This window comes from Pistacia vera, unplaced genomic scaffold, assembly GCF_008641045.1.
Source record: "Pistacia vera cultivar Batoury unplaced genomic scaffold, PisVer_v2 Contig40, whole genome shotgun sequence".
Taxonomy (NCBI): Eukaryota; Viridiplantae; Streptophyta; class Magnoliopsida; order Sapindales; family Anacardiaceae; genus Pistacia; species Pistacia vera.
Window position 1 is genome coordinate 1,508,683 of NW_022196224.1, and position 13,435 is coordinate 1,522,117.

Here is a 13,435-nt window from a genome sequence, read left to right on the forward strand (position 1 = left end):
TAATAATTTCCATGACCAATTCTGTCTCCGTTCTTTGAAGCAATGTGTAATACTGAATTCAACATTTTCTAGAGCTGATCTTATAAAGTATGCATATCATTCATTCCTATTGCAGCAAACAGCCTTGGATCCATCTCCTAATATTTTTGGTTTTTCCAAAGCAAGCTAAATTTGCACATAGCAGGACTTGCAAGATCCACCAGAAACTGGAAATAACAGATGATATATAATTCACAGCTTCATCCTTTCCGGTAATCTTCCTAACTCCTTCGAAGAAACTTCTAATATCCAATTAGGCTGACAAATTCTACTGGATTTTTCATTAAAGTGTGACTAAACTTATGTAAGTTTAAAAAAAAAAAAAAAAAAAAAAAATGGTGTTTGAGAATTAAATATGAAAAATTCTAGTCTTACATATACATTTGTTTTCACGCTTCATAGTTTATTTATTCTGTTGTTTCAAGTTTTAACTGATATATTAATGCCTGAATTGTGACCAGAACTTGCTCAGATGAAAATGTTGTATAAAATACTGAGAATTTAATCTCATTTGCCCTACAAAGCTACCAATATTAGAGAAGTTAACCTCTAAATCTCCATTAATGAAGTATGGATTCAGCATTATAAAATTGCTAATTACAGATCAAGCAAACAAGTAATTTCAAACTTTCTGGCGTTTCCAGAATGTCAAAAATGGTTAAGCAGAAATAACAATTTATACCCATAAAAGCATAATGGAAAGTCAATCTTTTTAAAATATATTTATTAAAGAAAATGAAAATCATAGTGTTTTAACAACAAAAGTGGATGAATTGATGTTTATATATACATGGACAAATTTCAGATATCTCTTATATTGAGCAAAATATTATACAGATTTGTCTGTTAAGGAATTAATTTGTATATACTAAACAATTGTATTGTTAGTTACAGTGTAGTCAATTAGGGTTCGTTTGGTTCATTATTCTGATACTTTTTAGAATAATATTTGGAAAAAAATGTAAAATTAAGTTATATTTACGAGAAATGTAATTATTAATGTTTTGTGAGATAAATAAAGTAGAATAAGATTTTGAAAATATTAAAACAAATATGTTTTTGGGTGTTATCTTTATTGGGAAAATCAGAAAAACATTTGAAACAGTATACCAAATGAAGCCTTAGTTAGTGATTGGTATAGTTAAGTCTGCTGGTCAACTCCAGTTAAGATTACTCGAGTTAGCTTGCACAGTTAGTTGGGCAAGTTGGAGTTAGTTTACTAAGTATAAAAGTGCTGTAACATTAGTTAATAATTAATTAATCTACAGAAAAGTTTTTTTCCCGAAATGCATTCCCTTCTTCATCGATTATATCTTCTTCAACATGGTATCAGAGCGTGATTTTTCCGCAAGATTGATCTGAAATTGGCTTGATCAGACTCTCAATTTCACTCTAATCAAGGTCAAAGAAGCTCAATCTCTCTCGTTTCTTCAATTTTAGCTTAGTTTCTCTGAAGCTTCAATTTCGTCGATTATGGCGACCTCAAATCAAGAATCTGCGATTCTCTCAATCGACTCCAATTCTCCTCTCTATGTTCACCCCTCAAATACAGCAGGTTCTGTTCTTGTATCTGAACAATTAATGGGGACTGAAAATTATGGAGTATGGAGTTGGGCAATGACAGTGCCTTTATGTGCGAAGAACAAGTTAGGTTTTGTAAATGGGACATGCACAAAGACATCAGTTCACTCACAGTCAGTGCCATAGTGGGATCGATGCAATTCTTTGGTGCTTGCGTGGATTTTTAACTCGGTATCAAAGGAGATCTTCAATGGGATCGTCTATTCTACTGATGCTTCTCAAGTTTGGCAAGACTTGAAGGAGCAATTTCACAAGGTTAATGGAACAAGGATTTTTGGTCTTCACCGAGAGATTGTCTATCTCACGCAAGGGACAAACACAGTGGCAGTATACTATAACAAGTTGAAGTCTCTTTGGGATGAGTTGGACTCATTAGTAATCTTACCTGCTCCATATAGTGTTTCTACCAAGGCTTTTCTTGAGCACCTCAATCAACAGAAGCTATTACAATTTTTAATGGGTTTGAAGACTCAAATTCGATGTTGAGGAGCCAAATATTGCTTATGAATCCTTTGCCAAGTGTTATGCAATCTTACTCAGTTGTTAGTCAGGATGAAAGCCAGAAAATTCTTACGGGAATGAGTGTCAATTCAGAAGTTTTCACTGCTTTGTATGCTCAGAATAATGGCAAGGTTCAGAATTCAGGCTAGAAGTACAAGTGTAAGAAACCCTATGTTGAGTGTGAATATTGTCTTTTGCTTGTTCTGAAAAGGGAAAATTGCTATAAGTTGATTGGATATCTAGTAGATTACCAACTAATTCTAAAACAAAGGCTGTTGTTGCCAATCAAGCACAGACACAGAATTCTGTTTTGGACTCATTGGAAGCTGGGAATGGTAATGCCATTAGACCTGTTTTAACACCTGAATAATATAGTCAAATTCTTCAGCTTTTGGGTAAGGAGAATGTCACACCCCATGCTACCAATCTTGCAGGTATAATTTTTGGCACTGTAAATGCTTACTTTTCTTGCTAAAGAATGATGTTTGGATCATAGATACAGGGGCTACAAACCATATTACTTGCAATTATTCTAGCTTACAATCACCCATCACTTTAGAACCTTCTTCACAAACGCTTGTAGGATTACCTAATGGCACTAAAACACACATTAAACATGTAAGTTCTGTGGAATTGGCCAATGGTTTTCACCTTACAAACCTGTTACATATTCCAGAATTTAAGCACAATTTGTTTTCAGTGTCTAAATTCACCAGTTCAAATAATTGTGTTATCAATTTATATCCTGATTTTTGCCTCGTTCAAGATCTTTACAGTGGCAAGTTTTGTGGATTTGTTTTCTTTTTCTATGTTTTTTTTTTTTTTTTTTTAATTTTATTTTTTTCTTTTTTTTTAATTTTTTAATTTTTTAATTTTATTAAACTGTTTGTCAGTCTTCAAATGATCCTGTACCTACTGTTTTACAATTAAATAAAGATACTTTACCTAGTTCTTTTTTATCCACTACTGCATCTCCTAATATTGAATTGTGGCATAAAAGACTAGGTCATACTCCATATTCTGTTTTGCAGCTTTTGCATCCCAAATTACATTTGACTAAATCTGTACCTTCACACTGTTTGTTTGCCCTTTGGCTATAGAGTCTTGTTCTCTCATAGCAGTACTCAATCTAGTTGTATTTTTTATTTGTTACACATTGATATTTGGGGTCCATATAGGACACCAACCCATGGTAATGCCAAATACTTTATCACCATAGTTGATGATTTTTCTAGAGTCACTTGGATTTTCCTCATTCAGTATAAATCTGATTCATTTGTTACCATCAAAAAATTTCTTCAAATGGTACATACACAATACAGTTTTACCCCAAAGTGCATTAGGACTTATAATGGACTTGAGTTTTTTAATAAAGATTGTAAAGAGTTGTTTCGTAGTAAGGGTATTGTACATCAAAGTTCTTGTGCCTATACCCCTCAATAAAATGGCATTGTTGAGAGGAAACATAGGCACATACTTGAAGTTGCAAGAGCCTTACAATTTCAAGCCAATATACCTAGTCATCTTTGGGGATATAGTGTGCAGACTATTGTATACTTGATAAATAGGCTTCCTTCTTCTATTTTAAAAGGTTTATCCCCTTTTGAAAAGTTCTTTGGTAAACCTCCTTCATTAGATCATCTTAGGGTGTTTGGATCTTTGGCTTATGCTACTATTCTTACCTCTAAAGGACAAGTTGTCTCCTAGGGCTACTACGAGTGTTTTTCTTGGATATTCTTTGACTCAGAAAGGCTATAACCTTCCTTCTCACTCTGTTTCAGTTACAAGATATGTCACATTTTATGAGAATATTTTTCCTTTCACTTGGTCCACTCCTTCACAACCTGTCTTTCCTCTTGATAATCCTTTCCCTGATTCTGATACTGTATTAGCTCCTGTCCAGTCCTCAGAACCTACTGCTCCCCCATCTTTTTGCCTTGGTGATCAAGAAATTGTAGACCTTCGTAGTTCTTCCTCTCCCCAAGCTGCTTCATCACCTGAAATCAACCTATTTCCCTTCCTGTTAGGCAATCCAACAGGCCTAAAAGACCTCCCATTTGGACTTCAGATTATGTTTGTCCATCCCTTTCTCATTCAGCCACTACTACTCCTTATCCTATTTCAAATTTCCTTACCTATGATTATATTTCACCTTCCTACAAAGCCTTTTTGTCCCTTTACCTCCTGGAAAGCTTCCCATTGGTTGCAAATGGGTTTACAAGTTGAAATATAGGGCTGATGGTTCCCTAGAAAGATACAAGGCTAGGTTAGTGGCTAAGGGCTATACCCAACAAGCTGGGGTGGACTATGCAGAAACTTTTTCCCCTGTTGTCAAGATGGTCACTGTCAGAACTGTTTTGTCCTTAGCTTCTATGTATGGATGGCCACTCTATCAATTGGATGTTGATAATGCCTTTCTCCAAGGTGATTTGCAAGAGGAAATATATATGACTTTGCCTCAGGGATTTGTTAAGCAGGGGGAACAGAATGTAGTATGTAAGCTTCACAAATCATTGTATGGTTTAAAGCAGGCTTCTAGAGCCTGGAATTACAAGCTTACACAGGCTTTAATTGTTGGAGGTTTTAGCCAATCAAAATCAGGTTACTCCCTGTTCATTAAAAGGGTTGATTCTCATGTTGTGATATTATTAGTCTATGTGAATCATATAGTTATCACAGGCAACAATGTTGAGATGATTCAGCAAACTAAGGAACTCCTGCATTCTAATTTCAAGCTAAAGGACTTGGGTTTGCTGAGGTATTTTTTGGGATTTGAAGTAGCTAGAAGTCCTAAAGGAATCGGCTTGTGTCAGAGAAAATATGCCCTAGAGTTGATTTCAGAATCTGGTTTATCAAGTTCTAAACCATCTGCCATCCCAATGGATTCAACTTTAAAGTTGACATCTGCCACATATGATGAACTTTTTCGTACTGAACCAGATCCATTGCTTCTTGATCCTAGTGTTTATCCGATATTAGTAGGTAAGTTACTGTATTTGTGTATGACAAGGCCAGACCTGAGTTTTTCTATCAATTTGTTAAGCCAGTTCATGCACACACCCAAACAGTCACACATGACTGCAGCTCTTAAAGTGGTCAAGTACATGAAGTCAGCTCCAGGCCTAGGCTTGTTCTTTCCAGCAGAAAATGACATGAAATTGACAGCTTTTTGTGACTCTGATTAGGCATCTTGCCTAATGACAGGATATTGTGTTTTCCTTGGAAAATCCTTAATCTCATGGAAATCTAAGATGCATGCCACAATTTCTAAATCATCTTCAGAGGCAAAGTGTAGGGCAATGGCTTCAACCGTGTGTGAACTCCTTTGGCTGGTGCATCTATTCTCAGAACTTGGTTTTGCTAAGTCTAAATTGTAGCCTATTCCTCTTTATTGTGACAACCAAGCTGCCAATCATATTGCCTCTAATCCCATCTTCCATGAAAGAACAAAACATATTGATATTAATTGCCATATTATAAGATATCAGCTCAAGCTTGGCTTCATTACAACTGTTTACATTCCTTCACCAAAGCAACCAGCAGACTTATTAACTAAAGCTCTCAGCAGCCACCTTCACTTCAAGCTACTGCACAAGTTGGGGGTTTTAGACCTTTATCACTCACCAATTTGAGGGGGGATATTAAGGAATTGATTTGTATATACTGAACAATTGTATTGTTAGTTACAGTGTAGTCAATTAGTTAGTGATTCGTATAGTTTAAGTCTGCTAGTCAACTCCAGTTAAGATTACTAAAGTTAGCTTGTACGGTTAGTTGAGTTAGTTTACTGTAAGTATAAAACTGCTGTAACATTAGTTAATAATTAATTAATATACAGAAAAGTTTTTTCCCCAAATTCATTCCCTTCTTCATCGATTACATCTTCTTCAACATTGTCAAACTGAAAAACAAACCAGATAATGCCCAGATAATTAAGCCAAAAAACTTGATAGAATATCAACTAAATTATCCCATAAATATTAATAGAAAAAGAAAGAATCAGTCATTTTTTTCCACATAAGTTCACTAATTAAATAAAGACAGTATGGTTAATACCTTAAAAATATGGTTACTTTAACAAATAAAGGTTGCAGAATTTTTCTTCCTCGTCCTGAAACTGGTACCAAACAGCTATGTTTTCAACTAAGAATTATTGGATTAAAAATAATGTGTTTTGAAACCAGATTTTGAAAGATCCACAAAATATGTAGACTTAAAAGATTAAGGCCGATATGATGACTAATAAGATAAATATCTAGCCAGTTTTTGCGATAGAAATCATGTTACTGAAAAACGCGTCTGAATATCGATCAATGCATCTTTCAATGAAGGAATTTTCAGACGAACAATGCAATGTTATTCCTGGAATAAAGAAAGCTTAGATGGAAACAACCAAGAAGTACTTCAGAAAAATTGGCCTTAAATAAAATGTTCACCACGGATGAAATCCAAATCCTGAAGATAAAGAAAGCCTACATCAGAGTTACTAGAAAGTGAGTCCCTTCATCCTTCTCTTTCTCTTTACTCTCCCCTTCCCCTTGTGTTTCCTCCACTTCAACTTGCTCAGCCAGTTTCTAACCAACATAACTCCGAAACAAACAAAGACAGATCCAATAGTCCCACTGCAAATAGACACTAGACCTCCAATGTCCATGAATTCCCCTGGCCATGTGGCATGATCACCCATGTAGCTACAACATAAGCCATCGCCATGAAGGCTACAGCCATCCACATTACCTTGTGAGCAACAACCAACAGCTTCATCAGTGATTTTCTTCAAAACAGGATGATGCTGACTAGAACAACCACAATGCATAAAGATATGAACAGTGCAACGTTGTTGCCTATTGCAAACACCTTCAAAGCTGTTGTTCTTCCCACTGTTGATTTTCCCTTCAATGGTCCTTCCTGGTAGACACCACCAGGAGGACTAATGCCTGTGGTGAATGTAACTGTGGCAATCAAAATGGAGATTAGTGTGATTGTGTTTCATGCATTTTTGTAGCACCTCTGTATATGCATCATGATTTTTAGTATGATAATAATGCTTGTACATCTGAATTAGTTCTCGCCTGTGTTTCTTACACTGACGCTTCTGCTCACGCATGGTGGCTTGGGTACTCCACTCTGATGAGGACAGCGGTTCAGATGAGTCGGTACCCTGAACTGTCAGTGTCTCTCTGTCTTCCAGCGTGACTTCTGTATAAATCTCCTCCTCTTCTTCTTTGGGGAAGAAAATTTCCTTATTTTTATGGGCTAGAGACCTGGCATATCCATTTTCTAGTGCATCTTTGGGGAAGAAAATTTCCTTCTTTTTATGGGCTAGAGACCTGGCATGTCCATTTTCTAGTGCATCTTTGGGGATTTCAGGTACCAGTGATTGAGGAAGTTCAATGCCCATTTTACCTTCTGCTTTCATTATCTGGTCTTTAAGGTGCTGATTGCCTGAAGCAGATCCAGCCTGGCTGAGGATGTCAAGGGCGGTATGTCCTTCATAGTTCCGATAATTGATATCTATTTTTCTTTTAAGCAAGATATACTCAGCTAACTGAAACAAGATTAGCATCTTCAATCAGCAGGCAACAGGCGAACTTCAATCAAAAACAAGAACTTGAAAAATGAAATTAGAAGATGGTAATGCCAAACAAAACCAGTATCAAAAATGTGTATGCACTAACAGAAGCTCACAGAGAGAGATCTATACTGACATGATAGTTTTCTTGGGAGATTGCAATATGTAAAATGGTGTTACCAAATATTTCTGCTCTGTGAAGGAGATAGGTGGAACTGAAAAACTCTGTCAAATACATAAGGGCATCACGATGATTGAACCATACAACAAGATGAAATACAGTTTCTGATTCATTTTTTGTATCTGAAAGTATGACCGAGCTGCTGCCATAAATTCCTTAAGGATAGCAACATCACCGTTCATAGCTGCCATATGCAACGGTGTGTATCCATTGTTATCAAATTGCAGACAAGGTCTGAGTCAAACCGTAGAAGCATTTTCGTTATGGCAACACATCCTTTGCTAAAAGCATAGTGCAATGGAGAATATCCATTTTTGTCAATCTTTTGAACCAAGTTTGGACATATTTTCAACAAGTGCGCAACTATATCTGCACCATTGGTTTGATTAGCATCAGTACATGAACAGAACTTGAACTTGAAGCTAGCTAGTGTCAAAGAAACTGTGCAATGCTTTCATTACTTGGAAGACCAACTAAACAGATCAATCAAAGAAAAATTCTTACTTGCATGGCCTTTAGAAACTGCAACATGAAGAGAAGTTAGATCATCATTATCTTCTTCTATCTCCGGCAACCAGGGCTGACTCAGTAAAAGCTTTCCTACTTCCAGACGCCCATTGCGGCAAGCAATGAACAATGAACTTTGTTTTTTAGAGTTAGACCTGCAAGACACCCATGGATTGGTTTCCATTAGTAGCATTACAACATCTGCATCCCCCTGACAACAGGCATTCTGCAATGGAGTCTCCAAGTTCTCATTCTCTGCTGTAGCCATCTCTGGACGCAATTTAATAATTTGCCTCACCAAGTTGATGTGTCCATATTTGTAGCAATGTGTAGTGCTGTGTTCAAGGATTTAGTGGCTCTTTGTACCAGATAAGAGTCAAACTTCCCAAACACCTTATTATCGAACAAATCAAGAAAAAACAGAGTTATAGAAGAAAATTAATTGTTTACAAAAAATAAATTCAAAAGATTAAAACTTCCTTTTGCTTATTTAACGACAACTAATTAAAATGGAGGAAAAGAAATTACCCCTGGCATTATATAAAATTATCAAACGATATAAAACTGATTTCTTGATCTTAAATATTAAATACTTTTAGGATTAGATATAAAAATTTAAAAATATATATAAAGGAGGGAAAGAAGAAATCACCTGTAAATCAAGGATCTGCTGCCCATTTGAAAACTTAAGGAGGATCTCAAAATTTTCAAGAAAGGAAGATGTTTGGGATGTGAGAGATCTTGGGCCAGTAGTCTCCTGTTCCCTTTCCGCATCGTTCTTTTAGAATAGGACATTGCTGAATACTCAATTTCTTCAAAGTCGTCCTCCGGAGAAGGCAGTCTGGCATTGCCTTCAATTTCGAGCAGCCTAACAATTTCAAGGAAGCAAGACATGGCATGATTGTAATATTTTCTTCTTCCTCTCCCTTCTCTTCAATCCTGCAATCCCATTCTTCCCATTCTCTCACAGCCACAAATTCAAGAACTTTCAATTTTGGGAAGAAAATAGTTGATGAAGATGGGACATTGCCTCTATTCCCCAAAATTCATTTCCCAATCTTTTCAAACTCAACATGATAGTTAGATACAGGGATTCAAGGGACGGCAATTTTCCCAAAGGAGGCAAATGTTTACAATGTTTGAAATTCCATAGACTTAAAACCCTCAATTTGGTTAGTGACATCATCCAATTAGGGGAAACCGTGATGCCTCTGAAATACCATATACTTAAAGTCTCTAAATTTGGAGGTGGTTGTAAGGCTTCAAGAACTACTTCATCATTCTTACTTATTGTCTCCCACTCTGTAGTCTTATCGAATTTTAGCATCAAAGTAAAGAGTTTTTTCTTGTTAGTAAGCCCTTCTATTCTCTTAGTCTCACTCCCATTTGTCAAATTACTCAACCCTCTTACGGTAAGTTTCCCTTCAAGATGATTCAAATCTTTCAAACAATCAAGATTACATGCTTTGCTATTACCACCTCCACTTACAGTGAATTCACTTAATGTTCGTAGACAACTTATTCTCTCAAACCCTATAGGCATATATCTTAGTGAGTCAGTCCTCTCATTTAACAATTGCCTCAAGTTTATCAACTTCCCCACCTCTTGAGGTAGTTCCCTCAAATTTATACAATGACTAAGGTCTAAATTTTGTAGATTATACAAACCGCACAAAGTTTCTGGTAGTTGTTCTAAACCTGTACAACCCTTCAGTTTAAGATATCGCAAATGGATCAATTTTCCAATCTCTTTTGGAATCTCACTCATAGGTGAAATAGGGAAATCAAAACACAATGCCCTTAAACATGTCAGTTCACCAAATAACAACTTTGATAGAATATCATTAGGCAATGAATAGGAAAAATCTCCACAACTAATTACGAGACTACGCAACCTTTTGATACTACAAATGGAGATGGGTAATGAAGCCTCTTTGCTAACTGTCAACATTAAATGACGAACTTTCTCTTGATCAAAATAGTTTATCAATGACTCCTCATTACCATGGATTTCTACATTAAAGCATTCATTTCTATTGAGAAATTGGGCAAAGTCATGCACTATATCATGCATCTTACATTGTATAATATTTTCATCAAGATCTTTTACAAACTCTTGGAAGAAAGACCGTGTGGCTAAGTTATTGAAATAATCATGACCAATTATTTCCAATTCTTTGTCTTTTCCAAATCCAAGATAGCCTTGAGCCATCCATAACTTAATCAGAACATCTTTTTCTATTATGTAGTCATTTGGAAAAATGGCACAAAATGAGAAACAACGTCTTATTGGAGAGGGCAAATCGTTATAACTTAACAAAAATGGGGGTAAAAGACCTTTCTCAAACTCTTCTAATTTCCATATTTCACTATCTAAGATATATTGCCACTCTTCTCTAGTTCTTTTGAAATGCAAAAAACTGCCCATGGTCTTTGCAGCAAGAGGCAATCCCTTGCACTTGCTTGTAATTTTCCTACCAATGTCTTCTAGTGGTTCACACTCATTAGGAGACCTACGAAAAAAAGCGAGTCGCTTAAACAAAACCCAGCTTTCCTCTTCAGACATTGTCTTGATGTTGATGATATCGATTGATTTCATCATACATGCAACTGTCTCCTTACGTGTAGTAATCAAAATTTTACTTCCATGGAAACCATGTTTTAGACAATGATAAAATGGTTCCCACTTATTGTAATCTTCTGTCCACACATCATCTAATACAAGAAGAAATTTCTTTCCTTTAATAGATTCATGAATTTTCAGCATCAGAGAATTGAATTCTACTAAATTAGAAGCATTTCCTTCTAGACCTTCAATGATGGCCTTTGCAATCCTATACTCATCAAAAGGATCTGATACACACACCCATATTCTTTTATTGAAATTTTTCATCACTTCATCATCATTGTAGGCAACCTGGGCAAGAGTTGTCTTGCCAATGCCTCCCATCCCTACAATTGAGATGATGTGGAGGTCATTGTCGACACAACCCTCACTCAGCAATTTGCTTACTAAAGCACCCCTATCCTCAACTCGACCACATATCTCAGACTCATCAATTAAAGACGTACTTTGTACTAGCTCTGGTTTCTCGACACTCTTAATCACATTAAAATTAAAAGTGTCTGTCGTTTTCACAATATCAGTCATATTTTCATTTATTTCTTCTATCTTTACAGCAATATCACGACGCAAACCGACTTGTTTGAAACTAAAGCAAACAGAGTGAAAGGGAAAGCACACCTTCTTAGGAACATCCGTATCTTCAAATCCCTCAATGTGCAGTTTGAGTATTGCAGTGTTCCACTCATCCAACACGTCTTCCATATCATAGGATGTGTGCTTGAGCTGATCTAACCACAATCTCACAGCCATCTCCTTCACTTGCCTTTGCTCGGCATCAACCAACACAGCTTGAATGACTTGAAGATTGTTGGTGAGCTTTTTTACTTCTTTGCTGACTCCCGCAACCAGCCTCGCCTCTTGTTGTATTTGTTCTTTGATGATTGAAGTCAACTGCTCCAAGACTGCGGAAACAATCGCCTCAGCCATGTTCAGAATGAGAGACAGTAATTGAATGGAAAAAAGATGAGAAATTGAGAGTTATCAAATATGATACTGAATACTTTTAATTTATAAATAACTTTTCAATTCTTAATTCTTTCTTTGTGCGAACAACCACTACACAGTCAAGTTTGAAACGGTTTCATATCAACCACAGATCCACAATGGGGTATGCCCCTCGCACACGCTGGGGAATTGATAAATGACTAAACAATTTTCACACCCAACGTTTGGCCTAATTCCATTTTCCACCCAGAAAGTTTCAGAATGACACTCCACTACCCACCGTTATGTTCCGTTGTTAGCAATTTTTGTTAAATATACTGTATATTAAATGTAAAGACGAAAATACCCTTTATTATTTGACTTGAAATTTTTTTCTTAAGATTAAATCACAAATTTATCCCTAATTTTTTTGTCCTTCTCTTTCTTCTTCCTCTCATTTCTTCTATCTTTTCTTTCCTTCTATTCTTCTCTTTACTCTCTCCATCGCACCAGACAGCTTTCTCTCTTTCCCCTTCTCTTCTCTTTTCTTCCTTCTTTTTCTTAACTCCTTTTTTTTTTTTTTTTTTCCTAATATTGATGATTGATGTATTTCTTGGCAACATTTTGAGGAAACGTTTTAAGAAAACAAATTCTGATTGCTTTTTTCTTATTGTTGTTGAATACCTTACATTCAGCTGATATATACTGTTTTATCCATTTGGGTCTCAACTGAAGCAGAGAACCATGAAATAGAGCTTTGATTCTAGCAGATTTCATTCAATTTTAGACTGTGGTAAATAATAATAAATGGGTCTAGAAAGTATGAGAAAATAGTGTCATTCGACTCATTCCTTAGTGTTGCAGCAATTAATGAACAATTGAACTTCTGATTGAGCAAAAACATAATTCTGTTTTCAGTATTTGTCAGGTTATAAGAGATCAAGCCATTGACAAGTGAAAAAAGTTGAGAGCAAATTCTGAAGATTATAAAAAATCGCAAAACCACCATATATAGGAAGTTACAAGGTTTAACGAAGTGTTGGATGACCTTAAGGTTCTTATGGAAGTTAAAGATACAGTAACTCATTTGCATGCCCTGAAAAATTGACCTCTACTTACTAATGGAGTTTTCCTTAGTTTATCAATCTTCATAGCTAAAATAAGAGCAGTGTGCGCCATTCCCCTACACATAATAGGAAAAAGGTTCTTTCCAGTTTCAAAAAAAAAAAAAAAAAAAAAAATCTTCAAATGCTCAATTTCAATCAGCTAAATTACATTTGTGAGAGCCAACTGGTGCTAGAGCCTGTTGAGTTGGGATTTGCTTCTCTTGAATAATTCATCCTTTAGAAGCACACTCTGTAACATGAAAATTAAATACAACTATTATTTATAAGATTACAAATTAATTCCATGAATGATTTAATGACATGTATGACGAAATTCTTTCACTATTCAGAAGTTATTTTATTTTTCAGCAAACTTTTCTAATAGCCACCCACCTACT

General features: G+C 35.7%; 1 protein-coding gene and 1 pseudogene across 1 annotated transcript; both read right to left on the bottom strand.

Moving 5' to 3' along the window:
• Positions 1-6,607: 6,607 nt before the first annotated feature.
• LOC116141582 lies at positions 6,608-8,342 on the bottom strand (annotated as a pseudogene).
• A 1,027-nt stretch (positions 8,343-9,369) lies between these two features.
• Positions 9,370-11,934, bottom strand: LOC116141583 (putative disease resistance protein RGA3). The gene has a single exon (XM_031427067.1). It carries the CDS (start codon positions 11,932-11,934, stop codon positions 9,370-9,372), a length of 2,565 nt encoding a protein of 854 aa, XP_031282927.1.
• Positions 11,935-13,435: the final 1,501 nt, after the last annotated feature.

Coding starts and splice junctions, on each gene's coding strand:
- LOC116141583 (XM_031427067.1), bottom strand. CDS start 11,934: ATGGCTGAGGCGATTGTTTCCGCAGTCTTGGAGCAGTTGACTTCAATC.